Below are 18,217 nucleotides of genomic sequence, written 5' to 3'. Positions count from 1 at the left end.
CACAATTTCAACCTCCTCAAATGCTTTCCCCCCATTTCCCAAACTTATATTCAACCTTCAATACCCTACCAAAAGTCCACATTCTCTGGCAACTTTGCCTTGACCATGTAAGACCGAACTCAGTATTATGCAACCTTCAATTAAACTCTTTCAATAAGCTCCTTAAGCCAGGAGAGTGTTTCACATTCCTTCATATCCCACTTGACATCTGGGCCATGGTACGCACAAAGCATGGGCCCAGTTACTTTTATTTTATTTGGAAAATCATCTTATGAAACACAATGTGTTAGGACATTCATAGAGATACTAAAGAAAAATAATTATACCACTAGGAAATAATTTAAAATTCTATGGATGAGGGATACTTTGTGGCCAGGCAAAGATTTCTTTGTTCTTTGGGTCTGGGTAATATAAAAAGAAGAGCAAGAATGCAATTAAGACAAAGAGTGATCTTCATTTGCAAATGTTTTTCTTAAATTATATAACAAAAATAAACTGAAGAAAACTGTTAAAAAGGGGATACAAAAAAATCTCCCCAAATCTTACCACATTTTATAATTTCAAGGTATTTCTTTCCAGTATGTTCCCTCTGCATACACTTCTTCAATATAATTACAATCATACTATGCACATAACCTCATATTCTACCTTTTCCCTTGGAATTATAATGTAATAATTTCTTCTATGTAATATACTGTTTTAAAGAAGTATTCACAGTATCTTACTCTGAAAAAAACCTAGCCTAAAGAGTTGTCCCTCATTTTAGCTGATAAAGATACTTTTGGGGGTAGCTTTCAAGATTAGCATCTCTTTGAATGACAAGCTAACATCCCTGAATGATAGTGAGTCACCTCTCAAAAGACCCCACTCTTCATTTTTCATTTTCACACTTATAAAATTGATATATTCTTAGTTCTTATCATTTGCCAACATCCTAACTGGGTTTTTCCCTTTAAGAGACAGAAGCTTCATTCATGCATGGATCCACGGCGGTTTAGGATATTGTGTCTCCAACATATGATAGCACATCTAACCCAATGAGGTAACTAACAAAATTATTATGCAAGATTATTTACCAGCATTCATTAAGGAAACTCATAGTGATTTTGATATGAAAACAAATGTACTGTTTCACATCATATAGCATACCTTAATAAGAAACAAGGGCATAAACTACTCAGTACGACCAGACCCAGACTGAAATAATATCAGTAAATCACTCTCACACAATTGTAAAAACAGTAAATGCATAGTAAGAAATGGAAATGACAGAAGACACGATATTTGCTGAAGTTGCTGTCATTCTGCAATTTGCAACAGACAATTCTATTGTAAATAACATAGTCACTAGTGGGGTCACTTGTCTTAACCTTAAGAACCCCTCAGAAACGACAATTTGAATCAAAACGGTGGTTTTCTAAAGCAGCCATTTTTACAATCATTGATTCCCAGAACAGACATAATAAATTGCTCACTCTTCAAAACATCTCTCATTATAGAACATAACCAGAAAAAGCCTCGCATGTTCATGAAACATGTTGGTTTTCAGCATCGCGTTATCCTGTGGTGCTCTGCAATCAATTACTGTTATACCACCATCATTAATAATTTTCTTAATGAAAATGATTCTGTTGATCTCCGTTGTATTTTAATTATCAGAGTTAAGCATAATTACACTGCAGCTCTGAGCTGGCATGTGGACTCCTTTAGGGCGCAATTTTGTTTTAACACACTGATAATGTAATTTTACATTGTGTCAGTTTGTTTGGTTATTATCCAGTTGTACAATTCCACTGTATTCCTGATAACAGATAATAACCTTAGTACCTCCTATATCCTGAAGTCATTTAAAAAGCAATATTGGAATTCCGCGACTAGCTAACTTAATCGCCTTATGATTTTATAATTCCCGCTGCTAAATATTTGGTTCAGGCACCCACCCTCTTCTAAGAATATTGTAAAACTAGGCAACAGCTATACATTTTTCTATGAATTAAAGGATGGTTAAATAAACACTTAGAATATGAGCACAATTTTTTCCTTTAAATTACTTTGTTATTTATGTAACATTAGACCCTTTAGGCAAAGTTAAACATTAACTTGTAGCTAGTTTGAAAATTGGCTGCCATGTTAGACAAGGCTGTTTTTGCAAAATTCCGGTAACATGCAACTGATCCTCTATTTTAAGCTGGAACATATTCCAGACTTTTGCAAAGGTCCTTATAATAAAAGACCTTTGTTTTGTTGATGTGCAGAAAGTCACTCACCCAGGTTGTATCAAATTAGGATTTCTGTTATTATTTCAACAGTGCCTCGTATAGGACCTTGAACATAGTAAACAATCAATAAAGGTTTAAATGAATTAATTGCGTGGTTACATTTGTGCATGCAAACAAAATCAGAACTTTAAAGATGGTCATAGACTGATTTTGAAATTGGTCTTCTGAATGATTTTAAATCACTGTGGTCTTAACAGCAACAGAGAAATTAACCTGTACCACTGCTGTTTTGGTTCTTGAACACTTTCTTTTTAAAGCCAAACCATAGAATGAAAAATAAGTTTTGCTGACAAACATGTATGCAAATTTGCAATGAAGGGCAATAACCTGCAACCTTGGCCTAGTAAATGGTATCTGCAAAACTCTGCTAATGGTGTAATTGGGAACTGAGGTCAGCATGCTCAAGATTGAATTCTAACTTCATCATGTATGAGCTATGTATTCTTGAACTATTTATTTATCTAAACCTTAGTTTACTTATCTATAAAGTAGGAATAATCCTGCTTACATAGTGGATTTGTTATAATGGTAAATAAGAAAATTTATGTATAGTGTTTAAAACAATGCCTGGGTGCTTAATAAATGGTCATTGCTATCACTAGTGCTAATATCATCATCATTATCATCTTTATACTAACATTTTATATAAGACTTTCATTAAAAATAAAAATTATCAGGGCCAGTCCCGTGGCCGAGTGGTTAAGTTTGCACGCTCTGCTTCGGGGGCCCAGGGTTTCACAGTTCAAATCCTTGGTGTAGACATGGCACCACTCATCAGGCCATGCTGAGGTGCTGTCCCACATAGCAGAGCCAGAAGGACCTAAAACTAGAATATACAACTATGTGCTGGGGGGATTTGGGGAGAAAAAGCAGAAAAAAACCCCAACAAGATTGGCAACAATTGTTAGCTCAGGTGCCAATCTTTAAAAAATAAATAAATAAATAAAATAAAAATATCATCTGCTCAAAGAAAAACGCTGCAATAATACCATCAGGCAAATGCTTCAGGCTTCTGATTCCATAATACAGTGTTTTGCAGATACTATGGGTTCACAGTGACTGAATGGTACTCATGGAATTCTTTGCAATAAATATGGTATCAGATGATCATGTTTTCTTGTACACTTGCTTGATACCAACATGGTGGCCTGGCTTAATTTCCTCTAAATTTGCCCTGACTTATAACCACAAAGGCAAAGTGGACTGAGTATATGGTAATTACCCACATAATATCTGTAGTAACATATGCAGTTATGTGCATGGGTGCTTCTTCACAAAAACGCTGCAAGACAGCTTTTCCTATCCCATTTTTACAGCTGATAAAATCAAGATTTGGAGAGGGCAAGTGATTTGCCCAAGGTTCCATATGAGCAAGAGTTTTTCACAATGATATTGTGCTTTCACATAAAAAGAAATATTCTGTGTTTAAGATGAGAGGGAGGGTGAGCAGATACTTCTTCACTCCTCTGATTGAAAATGTTTATTCTCTGAATCTGGACACCTAGAGAACATGGCTACTCTGAAATAAGTCCATGAAAAACCAAATAATTTAGTTATTCCTCATTGGAAGTGAACTGAATGAACAAACCCACATGGAAGATTCTAGAGGTTTAATTCTGAATACTCAAAAACATAAAAGTTGAGGTAATCTCTTCACTTTTCATACATGAGAAAGGTCACTGTATTGTGCAAATGCTATAAAGTAAAGAACACAAAGCTCTACAGGAAAGAAAAGACGGCGATCTCCAACGCTCAACAGGCATAGTGGATTTCAGGAGTGAGTGAGCAGCCTCTGCTCACTCTCCCTCCCCTCCAGCAGCCTCCCTTTAACTTCAGCACGGAGCTTTTTAGTATTTTTCCATTGGAGATAAGTAAATTAGAATTATCTGGAGTCTGTTGAGAATAATGGCAAAAAACAGATGACCCAACAAGTCTGGTCTATCAACGTCTGGATGAGCTAATTACTTTCTGGAATGACAGGGGATAGTTGAGGCAGGAAAAAAGTACATCACATTATAATATTAATGCCAAATATTATACTGGTTTTTACTTCGATAAAATAAGATGATGGCAGCTTGTCAAATAGTGCTAAGTGATACAATGTAATTTTATAATAATTATTTGATGGACACCCTGGAAATGGAAATTTTATAATTATACTTAATTTTACTACTAGACTACATTTAATAATACTTAAAGAAGTATGTATGTCTCTTAAATAGTAAAAGTTACACATTAAGTGTCCTATCTTACACATCATACGAAAATCTTATCAAAAATTTCTGTCAAGGCATTTTCTTAAAAATGCTACACACATGCATTTTATATTCTATTTGTAAATAGATACTGATAGACTCTTGGATAGCCAGGTCTTATAATAATGATTTTGACATAGAATCCATAAGGAGTTTGGGTTCTTAGCTAGAAAACAAAATAAGGAAATGCAGTTGTGGCCTCAGTTATTTTTCCACTTCAGTGAGAGTTTCTTAGACATTAGGAATAAGGTGTTGCATCTGGGCGCGTGGATGTCAACCCATCAAGCAAGAATTGTTTCGTGTGTCTCGCAGCACTTTGGTTTCATCTGCAGAACCATTTCTCTTCCATCTTAGTGGCTCATGTAGAATTAATTTTCTTTGGCTCTCAAGATGATTGTAGTCCACCAGGGAGAGTCATTAATTGGTGATTAAGTCGTTCAAGGATTGGTATGTGATGTGCCCCAATCAAACCCAAGAAAAGCTCTCTTTTCACTAGAGTTGTGCTGGCAGAATAAGCCTGGAGCTTCCCACCACCCGAGGAGAAAATTTCTGAGATTCAAGCCCACAAAAGAAAGAAGAGGTAGAACATAGAGAGAGACAGCCTGGGGACAAAGTTTGAGCAGCTGGATTAAGCTGTTTCTGAAATCCAGACTATCCCTGGACTCTCAGTTATCTGAGCAGATGAATCCCCCTACCCCCAACACACACACAGGCACACACATACACACACACACACACACACTCACTCACTTTAATATTTTTTGCACAAGCCAATTTCACTTGAATTTCTATTACTTGAAAACAGAAGAGCTCCAACTAATAAAGAATATATGCCTTACGAAAATGCCTTGCATATTAGAGATTTTCAATTCAATACTTATTAAATCTAAATTGCCAAACTCTTCCAACTACAAAACTCTTGCTCTGAGGAGGCTTATCATACCTGCAGCCTGTGAAGACAGAAGGCTTCAGAGCCCATGGGGTGCTGGTAGGAGGGCTTCCTGGGGTCATATTTTCCATGACTTGAATGATCCCTAGTACATTCCCAGAATATTAAGGTATTCAGAGAAATTTGGGACATACTCTGCGGGAGCTATCCCCTCCCTCCCAAAACATCCAATACTGAATACTAGGAATCAGCATCAGGGCTCTGAAGTCCCACTAGGAGATCAGAGTAGAATCTGCAGCAGAGTTTGCCCAAGTGTGTTTCCCAGAGCACTAATTTCAATGGATGTCCATTGGAAAGAGAGAGAGAAAAAAATACATATATATATATCATATAGTCAAATGAGTTAAACAGGTTTTTTGTTTTCTCTTTTTACTACAGGACTTCTCAGAGCATTAATACCAGCAGGCATTATGAGTTTTCAAGAGAGGCCGCAATAAGCAATACTTGGTCATGGAGCTCCTTCTGTAATCTTAGGGTTCTGTGGAATGCACTCACATCCATTCTTTGTGATTTCTGGACATCAAAGCCCGAGTGGTTTGAGAGAATTTACTCATCATGTAACAGTGGCAAGGGGAAAGGCAGAGTCACCTAGTACAAAGAGTAGAGGATTTGGAATTGCCAAGACCTGGATTTAAATTTGGCTCCATTTTTACTTTTCCATAACTATGGACAATTACACTACCTATCTAAGTCACAAGGTCAAATTGTGTAAAGTGAAAAAAACACTACCTATCTCACTGAGCTGTCTGAAAGCTTCATGCAGGGAGAACATATTCTAATATATATATAACTCAGACCCTAAGTTAGACACATGTGTTTGAATCCACCTCAATCATTTATTAGCTATGTGATCAGAGCAAATTACTGAATCTGCCAAAGTCTCAACTTCACCTTTTGTTAAATAGGGTGGGTAGTATGTTAATTACCTCCTGGGGGTATTAAGTGAGGATTAAGTGAAATAATGCATATATAGTAGTTGTTGCAGTTCCTGCTATCTGAACTACAATACCAACTGTTCTTGTAAGTTCAACAATATCAAATTACCTTTTGTAGGTTAAAAACTGTTAAACAGCAGGAATTCACTGTTCATCATCATAGTATGTCAAATGTTTATTACAGTTTCTGACAGGCATTCATCATTTATTTATCTGGTCTATTAATCAATATTTATTTAGTGCTTTTTTTTGTACAGGCAGCATGGCAGACCAAGGATAGATAGGTGATTAAGACACAGTCCTAGCCCTCAGAAAATACAGAGTAGACTAGAAAGGCAGGCAAAGACAGCTAAATTTTTTCTTACTCATCTTTTTCTCTTTCTTTCTTTTTTTGTGAGGAAGATTGGCTCTGTTGCCACTCCTCCTCCACTTTGTATGTGGGACACAGCCTGGGCTCGGCCCGACAAGTGGTGTGCAGGTCTGCGCTCAGGATCCTAATCCATAAACCCTGGGCCACTGAAGGGGAGAGCACAAACCCAATCATTACACCACTGGGCTGGCCCCTACTTACTCTTTTTTGAACACATAAAATGACAGTCATAAAACAAGGCGATGAAGAGCAATGCGAGAAGTGCCTACAATTCAGTATGGGAGTACCAAGGAGAGGATTCAGGAGTGCACTATAAACGGTGGCTATTATTATCAATGTACAAGGCTAGTACATAGCTGGGCTCAACGAACGCTTTATGAGTTAATTAATTAATTAGTAAGCTTCCATAAATTACTCCAAATTGTTTATTGTTAAAAGCGCTAAGATATATTCAACCATAATACAAACACATAAATATGTTTAAGTTAAACTACTCCATTGAAGATGGAATTACACTTTTGTTATTGTTTTCTTTCTATAACAATATAGCAATCATCGCTCATAAAAGAATGGCTGATTTAAAAATGCAATGGATTTGGATTATGATAGGAGAACAGCTATTCTCTTGGTTCCTGCAGATTATATTGCCATCACAGAGATAAGATATTGTATAACAAAAATTTATTCCCAGTAATTGATCCTTCATTCCAAGTCATCTTTTGTACTTTTTGCATTCTGAATGTGGGCGATGGTAAGTTGGTTCACTATACTATTTCTTTCCACTTTGACAGATCATATTGACATATCCTGGGAAAATCTCACTTCCCTTCTGGCTAAAAGCGCCTACCAGCATACCACAGGTATTTCACATTAGAAAATGAGTGGGTATAGGACCAGTAATTACAGAAGGAAAAGGAATATAATCATATCCTGGTGTGCAGATTGTTTTTTTAGCTTGCAAATTCCCTTTTTCCGGTGTTTCAACTTTCAAAGGCTTATAGTAGTTTAAAGGCAATCCTCTTATAAGTGTACAAATTGTAATGATTATAGGAACAAGTTGTAATTGTTTCTAGCAAGTTTTTAAGAGTCTTTGATGTTATGATTAGTGTTTTATACGTTAATATATTGATAGGGGTGCTTATTTGCTTGTTCCCTTGTATGCTTTTATGGTTTCTAGGTTCAATGTGCAAATAAAACTTTGATCTCAGTAGGTCTATTTGGTTAAAAAAGAAAGCTGAAAGAAATTAAACATGAGAAGCACAGGTTTTGCAATATTTACGAAGAAGAGAGATTAGGGATTTCACTGTAAGAGTACAGAGCCAGGGCCCATAACTTGAATGAAGAGAAAAGCGCCCCCAAACCACACCACACACGAGGAAGGGCCCATGTTTTGGAGAGCTGATCCCATGAAGCGCCATCATGGAGCTGCGACTCCTTTGCTGCCAGGATGTCGCTTTATGACGCAGTCTAGGTTGTGTCACACTGAGCAAATCAAAGGCAGAGCTCTGCAAGCTATCGCTTCCTCTTTCCTGTTTGCCTCCTGCCCTTCAGAAATCACCGTGGGGAAGGAATCTCAGTCTGTGCTACGGTTACCTTTTCAGCTGTCCTCTCATCCTGCGTGATTTCAAGAAACTGGCTGGAATGTAGTGCCTCCTGGAGCATGCACCTTGACCCGAACTGCTCAATTTCAAAAGGAATTCACTTTTTGATAGATAACGCCTGAGACAGGAATCTGGGATTTCATTAAACCAGGCTATCAATAAAACTAACAGCAAGGAAGGTACTAGTCAAGCCACTCAAATAGAGTTTAGGAAAATGCGTGAGGTGCTAAGTAGTTAATGGTGTAATACTTTTTTGTTTTCTGTTGCACAGAAAATGAAACGAAACGAAACAATAGCTTTGCTGCTAATACAGGTTGGAAAGATTCATAAGGGAAAAAGGAAGAGAGAGGATCAAATTTTACTTTGTACTCCCATTACAGCTTGTTTGGCCCTATTTTGCAACGCTCAGGTTTCAATACTTCCAAAGAGAGAGAGAAAGGATCTTGCATTTACCTTTGCTGTACACAATGCAGTTGTTTTTGTTGTCTTCCACTCCTTGCCAAGTCACATCCAGTAGCCACTTGGGACCAGCAGTCAGCACCATTGGGACCTGAGCCTTTGTCTTCTGTAGAAAGAATGATAACAAACAGATGCCATTTGCTTTCGTTGATTAAAAACTTGAATAATAACTGTACTAATCATTTTATTTTTACAAACAACTAAATCTCTTCGACCATAATCCAAGTCCTTATTCCCCTGTCTCATGATATCTTTCTAAGACGACAGAAGCTGTAAGGCTTTACTGCTTTCACTAATCTGAATGGTAGAATTATTATCAAGGATTTTTTTTTTTTCTAAATGATACTGGATCAGATCTCCAAGATTAGACAGATCTCTTGCGGCTCTGAATTATAAAGAGAATGCAGATGACTTTCATTGCAAAGAGCAGAGTGTTTAGAAGTGAACTTTAGACACATTGTACTTTACTATCAACAGGATCTCACTATTTCCTGAAACAGACAGGAAAGAATTTAAAGAATCAGGATCCATTTCAAAGCTCTATCCTGAGCAACATTTATATTAGAGTAGGAATTTATTCTGAATGAATAATGAAATCTACCCAACCCCCTGTGCTAAGTGCGGCTATGCAGTCTGACTGTAGCTGAAATAACAATAATGCTAACGATTCACCTCACATTGTCTCCAGAAAGACTATAAAAGTGGACTTGCGAATAAATTCAAATGCAGAGCAACTACAGCATGACATCCCTCAGTCTGAGAAGCAGAGAAGCAGGGAAGCAGGGAGAAAAGTGCTGCAGTCCTAACAAAATAGTTTCAGCGTACGTTTTAAATATAAGCCTCAAAAGGTTCATCATTTTGGGCTGTTTGGCACGCAAATTATTTCTTTAACTATGCTTATAAATTTACATGGCAGGAAACAAGCTGGGGAAGAATAAATCAGTCTTAGCAAGATGGTTCTTTCCCGACGAGTCACGGCGAACTGGCATTTCGACTTTTATCATTCACCAGCCCATGTTCTGTACATCAAATATCAGGAAACCACAACACAGAGGACAATGCAAGGGTCTCAAGGTAATTTTTGAACTGAATTTTCACCTAGATATGATCCTGCCAAAGAGATCTCAGCCCATTCTGGGACTTTCCCACGTGTTATGTGCTATCACAAATTTCCAAAATTGGCATTAACAAGAATTCGCTTGAGGATTTCCTCGTAATCTGGCCATTTCAAATCTCTCAGGAATCTGGAAAACCCGTTTCACCCTCCGAATGACAATGATAGCGCATGAGACACGGATCTATTGTTAACCGCAAACCTATATTTAAAACTATGCATAAAATGAATGCTAATCCATCTCTTAAAGTACCAATTATGAGGCAAGATATACTATTTTTTTTAACGGAAAAATCAACCAAGATGGATAAATTTAAAAAGAAGTCTGAAAAAAATATTTCAAATTTTAAAACAGAAGAGGTGGTAAACCCGATCAATTGTAAGAAATACTAGTATACTGATTTTTCATATTCATACTTTGATTAATTTTAAAGTCTTAATTTTTCAACTACATATCTTAATATTCAGCAAGGATAACCATGAAAAACAGTTATCTGACAGCCCAGTAGGATAGAAGTAATTTTATATTATATTATAATTTTTTTTTAATAATCTAGGCAAAAAATGTTATCAAGTTATCCTTATGGTTGTCAGTGTTAGTGGGCATTTTTATTTATTTCCATTTTAAAAACAGAATTTTAGGACAAGCAGACTTCTTCAATCTGAAATGATAGTGATCAATATCCAATTAAATGTTAGATCTTAATTATGCATATTTCAGCTCCTGTTACCACTTAAGACATCAGTTCAGACCACAGATCAGGATCAGCAGGTCTCCTCATAGGAGTAGAACAGGTCACAGGGGAGAGGCCACCATTTCGATAAACCTGTGTATAAGGGATTTAGTGGTCTTACTTGTAACATCTGCTCTCTTCTGATTTTAAATAACAGATTTCAACAACAGGCACCTGGCCCCATTTCTACTGGATTCTCTTATTTCATGGGAAAGACATGCGTTTTAAATTACTTAATCTTTATACTCCACAGTTCTCAAAGCCACATGGATTTCTACACAACAAATCAGTTTTTACAATTTTCCATAGATAACATGAAAAAGACATCGATCAATTAAATTCTTAAGAGAATCTTTCAGTGTAAAGTAAATCAGTTGATCCTCCAACCATTGCACAAACCAACCAACCAACCCAGTCCTGTGCTTGGTGGTAGGAAGATGAGGAGGTCTTTTTGGTGAAGGGTACAGACACATAAAAAAAAGTTTACCATAATGTGAAAAGTAGCTCAGCAGGGAGTGGAACATCATGTGTAAATTGTTTTGGGGCCAATGAAGGGCAAGAGACAAGCTCCTATCCTGTGGATGCTGGGAAGATAGCACAGAGGAGGTCACATGCAGGCAGGATCTTAAAGGATAAACAGGAAGAATTTGCAATTGCTGGTAATAGCATGGGCAAAGTCTGAGTAGTATATAAGAGAGTTGTGTGTATAGGAAATAGTGAGTAGCTCTGGGACTCTTTGGTTTAAGCTCTTATAAAGTCTTTAGAGCTTTTCTTGGTATATAGAAAGCACTAGATAAGTGTTAGCTGTCATCATTATCATTAATATTATATTATCATTATTGATAAGTGGAACGGACATAACAGCATATGTGTCTGGAAGGGCAGGTCAGATCTTGAAGGCGCTTTCCATATCAGGCAAAACATTTTGTGCCGAAATTTCTAAGCAGAAGGAAGCCAGTAAAGATTCTTTCAGCAGGAAGAATAAGGACACTACTACTTATGCTACTTGTGCATGTATTTTGTTTTACATTTCCCTTACTTATTTAGTCCTCATATGTATTTTCAGATAACGAAAACAGAACTTGAAGATTAAATGCTTTCTTTAAACAATTAAATAATTTCTTTTAGGTCAAATAGCTTGTGGAAGGCAGAGCCCATATTTATACTTCGCTCTACACGACCACTCTTAGGGTGACCAACCATACAGTTTTTTCTGGGACTGAAGGATTTCCCAGGATGTTGGACTTTCAGTACTAAAACTAGATAGTCCTGGACAAACTGGGGTGAGTTGTTCACCTCTCCGTCTACAACCACTGTTAAAACAATATTGGTGGTTTACATCTATTGAGCACTTGCTAAATGTTGGATGTTAAGTACTTCCTCTGAATTATCTGTTTTGATTTTTTCAACTCCGGGAGTTAGGTATTATTTTCTCGATTTTGTACATAAGCAAATTAAGATTTAAAGGAGTTAATTTTGTGGCACAAATAAAAACAGTTACTTAATATTTTTCCTTAATGATAAGTTAGGCATTATAACTTTTAACACTTCGGAAATATTCATTATACCTTGGCACAGGTTGAATCTGACATTAAGAAATTGAATTGAAAAGAAAACAATTTCTTTTACTCCAAGTCAATAAAGCCAAAGCAAAAATGTAGCAAAGACTTGCTGAAAGCTATACTCGAGCTGTAAAGTAAATAATAAGTAGATAAAAAATCTCAAGGGACCAGTTATTACAGTTTTGAGGAGGTAAGTCAATTTCTTTCTGGAGAAGTCAACTTTTGTGGAGATTGCCTGCCTTCAAAGAAGATTACCAAGTGTGAGAAGGAAGGAGTTAGTCAGGATTATATGAAATCTATGCTCCAGCAATGTCCATGAATAGAAAATAACAGCAATATCCACATTGATCATTAGGTTTCACCATCAGTTTCCCATGTCTCTATCTTAAGGATTCGTATAAGTCTAGAATGTTAAGAGCTGGAAGCAACTTTAAAGTTCAATGAGTTTAATTGTCTAATTTCACAGACAAAGAAAGTAAGGCCAAGATGTTTATCTAGCATCCTACAGAGAATACAGTTGGCATGTGTTGGGAAGAGACTGAATGTAAAAGGTGTGATGGGAAGAAAAATGGTCCCCCAAAGATATCCACACCTGGAACCTGTGAATATGTTACCTTATTTGGCAAAGGGGATTTTAAAGATATGAAGAAGGTTTAGGACCATGAAATGGTGAGATTACCTATCTATCCAGATGGGCCAAATCTAAACACATGAGTCCTTAAAAGCAGAAGAGAAAAGCAAAACAGTAGATCAAAGAGATTCAACACGAGGAGGATTCCACCTGCCTTTGCTGCCATTGAAGATGGCACACTGAGGCCATGAACTAAGAAATGTAGTGGTCTAGAAACTGGGAATGGCTCTCAGTTACAGGGAGCAAGGAAATAGGAACTTCAATTGTGCAAACTCAAGGAACTAAATCCTGCCAGGAACCTGAATGAGCAGGAAATGTATTCTCCCCCAGAACCCCTAGAAAGGAACGCAGCCTACTGACAAACTGACTTTAGCCTGGTGAGCCCACACTAGACTTCTGATCTACAGAACTTTATTATTACTTTTTTTTCCTTTTTCTCTCCAAAGCCCCCCGGTACATAGTTGTATATTCTTTATTGTGGGTCCTTCTAGTTGTGGCATGTGGGACACCGCCTCAGCGTGGTTTGATGAGCAGTGCCATGTCCGCGCCCAGGATTCGAACCAACGAAACACTGGGCCGCCTGCAGCACAGCCCGAGAACTTAACCACTCAGCCACTGGGCCAGGCCCCTGATCTACAGAACTTTAATGTAATAAGTTTGTGTTGTTTCAAGCCACTAAGTTTGTAGTAATTTGTTTTGGCAGCAATAGAAAACTAATACAAAAAACATTCGGATTTACTGACTTATAGTTTAAAAAAAATGACAACTTCCTTATTGAACGTGCTTAAAGGTGTGAAATAGCTTTCCTTTAGTTGGAGTAACGCCAAATCTACACTGTCATTCCAAAATCACTGGATATGTTTCATGTTCTTGCCTTAAAGTATGAGAAAGTACACAGTGGTGATTGTAATAATTCCTGCTTCTATAGTTGGGTATTTAAAACATTTTGTGATTCACCATTGGCCTTACAGTTGAGGTGCAGCAGAAAGAACATCACTGTTCTTGGAGTCAGATGCTCTAGGTTTGAATCCTGATACATGCTACTGGTGGGCTCTTTGACCAGGAAATCACTTAAACTTGGAAGTTCTGAACCTCAGAATGCACATCTGCAAAATGGGGATAATAATTTCTATTTCAAACAACCAGCACAGTGTTTAGTATATGTAGATACGCATCAAACTTTTCCTGAATACCTAATAAACAAATTAAATGAATAAACAAATTAAAAATGTACAAAAAAGCATTTATTGAATCCCTACTATTTCTCAGGCACTGGTTATGTTTGTGGAGATTAGCATAGAAGTCAAGACAAAAATTCTTTATTATCCAGTTTAAAGGTAGTGGTAGTCATTAGTGCTATTTATCAATTTTTTCCAACTCTGCACTTTCCAGGTCTCTTTTAAAGTTAGCTATGGCCATATGACTTCATATGACCAATGACATTGAACAAGAAATGGCTCGCATCACTTCCACACAGAAGCTGTAAGAGCCAATGGACTCACCATCATGCCTTGCCTTTGCTGAAGTGATCATGCAAGCCTCTAAGGAGGAAGCCCTGGTAACCACAATGAGAAAGAGAGAAACTTTTTTTCTGCTGAGGAAGCTTAGCTGTGAGCTAACATCTGTTGCCAATCTTCCTCATTTTTTGCATGAGGAAGATTAGCCCTGAGCTAACATCTGTGCCAATCTTCCTTTATTTTGTATGTGGGTCACTGCCACAGCATGGCCATGAGTGATGTAGGTCCAAGCCCAGGATGTGAACGAGCAAACCTGGGCCACTGAAGTGGAGCACTCCAAACTTAACCACTACACCACACGCCAGCCCCAGAAATAAACTTTGTCATGTAAAAAGTTGTTATGATATTAGGGTTGCTTGCAACCTCTGCAAAATCTAGCTTATTCTCACTTATACAAAGGTTTTCTTCTCTTTTTCTGTATTGAAATAAGCTATGGGTTTTACAAGTTAAAGTTTGCACTTTACCTATGTCTAGGTAGTCTCCTTCAGTAATATACCAATTCAAGGTACATTGCATTTCAGTTAAACTGGAATGTTTTAAAAAGAAAAAGAAATAGTGCTCACTTTTGAGGCTCCACATTGTAAGTTTAAAAAATCTGCACTCCTGGATACTCTTTGAACTCAGAGTTTCACGTTTAGACAGCCTACAACTAGACAAACTTGACAAGGACAAAATGGGTCAAAAGTGTCATTTCTTAGGAATAATTAGAATCATCTAATGTAGATAAAAGAGGTCAAACTAGCATCCACTTCTCACTAACCTTTGGAGTTACTGGACCGACAAAGGAGGAAGCCTTCAATAAATGTTTATACTCAAGCCAAAAGGTTAATGGAGATAAAAGTAGACAGCCCAAAGGTAAAGAACAGAGGATAATTCCAACCCAAGAAACTGGTGACATAATGCTGTCTTAGGGATTCCAAATTTTGCTGGAAATATTTGTTGAAGATTTGCAAAATGAGGCTTAGGAAGAGCCAGATGTCTTAGGAAAATCTGGCCCATGAGAAGAGACTGACATTACAGCCTTTAAAGGAACTAGAAGTGTCATTTGATGGAAAAATTGGCCTCCATTGATGTTAGTTTAGGAAATGTAACAAAACCTCATTAAAGAATCTCAAGCCAATGTCATGAGATATACTCTGATGCCGATGAAAAGGCTCTTGGTATGTTGCTTCCCTAAATGCATAATAGGCGAAAAGGGTTGAGTACAGTTTGGCAAAATTCATAGCTGTTTTAGCAATTCATATCTATTTCTCTTCTCTCAGCTATAAAAGTATATTTGATAGTAGGTGTAGAAAATCTCCCAAATTTCTGTAGACATTAGATTTATATAGTTAGAATCAAAGAAACATATATATATATATATATATTCCTGGCCCTTAGGAATTAGATGCCATCACCACTGCCAATCTCCCTCAGTTGAATTATTCTCTATATCCAAAGGAAAAAATGATCCTGTATGTGATTTGACCTTGTACTACCACAGGGAAAATCTTACACAGTAAAAGTTTCAGTTGATGTGTCCAAATAGTTCTCCACATTAGAATTAAATTCAAATTCAATCTGACAGTCATGAAAATATTGTATCACTCTCCCCTTGCGTGATGTCTCTAGTGACAATGAGCTTGAATTTAAAAATTCCCTTCACCAACAGCCCATCCTACTGGGGCGTAAAAACAGAAAATCTTGGAATACCTAGAATGGAGAGAAGTGTCAAGTAATAATTCAAGGACCTCTACAATTCTATTTTCAGTAGTTCTGGGAGTGGTATATAGTTTCAGCATTATTGATTTGACTGGAACTATAAAACTTTGGGTGTGATGATTTCCACCTGAAAAAAAAATTACGCTTTTTGTTAAATATCCTTTAAAAAGTTATGCAGGATACCATGTGAATGTCTGAACATGATGTTGCTGAGGTGAAGAATTATTTTTCCCCCAGAAAACAGAGTATCACTTTAAGCTATGTAAACAGAACCACTCTACTCCGCATTGTCCTGTAGGGTCAACGTTATTAATATGATGATATAAAAACAGTTTCTCAGGAATAACACCCAAATTATTCTCCATAACGAATTGATTCCAGACATCATTCAGACATGACAAGTTAGATCATGTGCTTCTATTAAAATTATGTGCTTCCATTTAAAAACAGAATAAAATGGCCACTGAACTACATTGGGACGTCCCTTGAATGAGAGTTGCAGTCTTCCTTTTGTTTACTGTGTCGATACACAAGGAATGTGGGGGGTGTGTGTGTTGTACAAACACTTAAACAGGTAACTTCAACAACTTCCAAACTCATACTAAGTATGTTATTTACAGTTATTGTTTAAGAAACAACAAAATTCAATTTAGTAAAAGATTATCCATTTTTCATTGCTTGAAAAGAAAATTGATGTGCTAGACACATTTTCAAGCTCAAGCTCAAAGAAATTAAGAGTACTCATATAAGAAAATATGTGAGAAGCCTAAATGGGACAGACATCACGAATGTGCTATAAGAAGAACCACTATACTATACCAGTAAGCACAGAATAGATTTGTGAATGGAAATGCCAGGGAGGTTTCATAAGAATAGTGTTTTACTTGAGCACAGTTCTACAAAATATCTTTTAAGGACAGCATGAGATGAAATTTCAAAGAACTTCTGCTAGCAAATAGCTTCAAGTTCACCATGGTATGTGGGATCTCAAACATGCTATGAGGCTTTTCCAAAACAAAATGAGTGTGAAATAAAATGATAGAATTCTTGGCTACTATATCCATACTCCTTATGTCGAAGACGGTTTTATCTCTATGAACCAAAAATTTAAATAATCATTATCTCTGAGGTATATTTGCTTTTAGTTCTCAAAATTGTTGAAACACGTTATCATAACATGAGTCACTGCTTAAATATAGAGATTTCAGTATAAGAAATAATGATCTTGTAGGAAAGAGAACACAAATAGTTCCGTATACACAGGCCATTAAAACAACCTCTTTACTTTCAAATAAAAAGGATCACTTCATGATATTTAGAAAAATAATATAAAACTATTATTCAAGAGAACTCACACTGGAGATACAAATATTTCACTTTTCAAATGGGAAGGATCTCTAAATGAATAATAAACATCTAAGTTATCCAGATATTTATTATACTTTCATTTTCAAAAAAAAGAATAGACTCATTTCTCTTTCTCCCTTGCCAACCACACTCCCACAGTCTCATCTGTTCTCCACATACATTTGGCTCCAAAGAGGAACTACTCCCTCCAAGCTGGCAACCATTCACTTCAACCTTTTATTTTATATGGCTCTGAAAGTCACAGAGTGTTTAAGGAGTGTTGTTTTGCTCCTGGCAGAATTTCTGGGCTTGCACCTAATGCAATGTGCAAAAGAGTGTCAGCGCTGAAACCTTGGGAAGGAAAAAGCAAACTGCTCTTGAGTAGCCCTTCAAGGCTGTCGTATAAACCGGTGGCAGAGTTCAGGGATCCAGAAAGCAGTGGTCCCAGCTGTGTGATCAGGGGCCAATCACTTAACCTCTCAAGGTCTCATCTTCCTCCTCTGTAAGATGGTCTCATATGTCCTTACAGCTTGACAATCATATCATTATAAGACTTTTGTACTATAAAATTTGGGTCAAGCCTAAACTCAAATCCTGAGTGTGGAGAAGAAGATATACATTTATGAAAATTCAACACACTGGGCTTATGCTTACTTAAGGAGATGCTACTATTTTTATTGGTGAAGAAGTAAATAAAGCCATTCTAATTTACTTGACTTTGGTATTTTAATACCAAAGAAAATGGTGTGGTCGGAAAAAGTGA

At 36.8% G+C, this 18,217-nt stretch overlaps 1 protein-coding gene across 5 annotated transcripts in view; it reads right to left on the bottom strand.

The window, feature by feature from the left end:
* ZFPM2 (zinc finger protein, FOG family member 2) overlaps positions 1-18,217 on the bottom strand; it is a 438,154-nt gene that overhangs the window by 142,958 nt on the left and 276,979 nt on the right. For all 5 annotated transcript variants that reach the window (XM_070481467.1, XM_044780829.2, XM_044780831.2 and 2 more), the window contains one exon: positions 8,843-8,954. In XM_070481467.1, the coding sequence (XP_070337568.1) occupies positions 8,843-8,954 (112 nt within the window). The remainder of the gene's footprint in view (positions 1-8,842; positions 8,955-18,217) is intronic.

Source organism: Equus asinus, chromosome 12, assembly GCF_041296235.1.
Source record: "Equus asinus isolate D_3611 breed Donkey chromosome 12, EquAss-T2T_v2, whole genome shotgun sequence".
NCBI lineage: Eukaryota > Metazoa > Chordata > Mammalia > Perissodactyla > Equidae > Equus > Equus asinus.
This window is presented reverse-complemented; position numbering and strand designations above follow the sequence as displayed.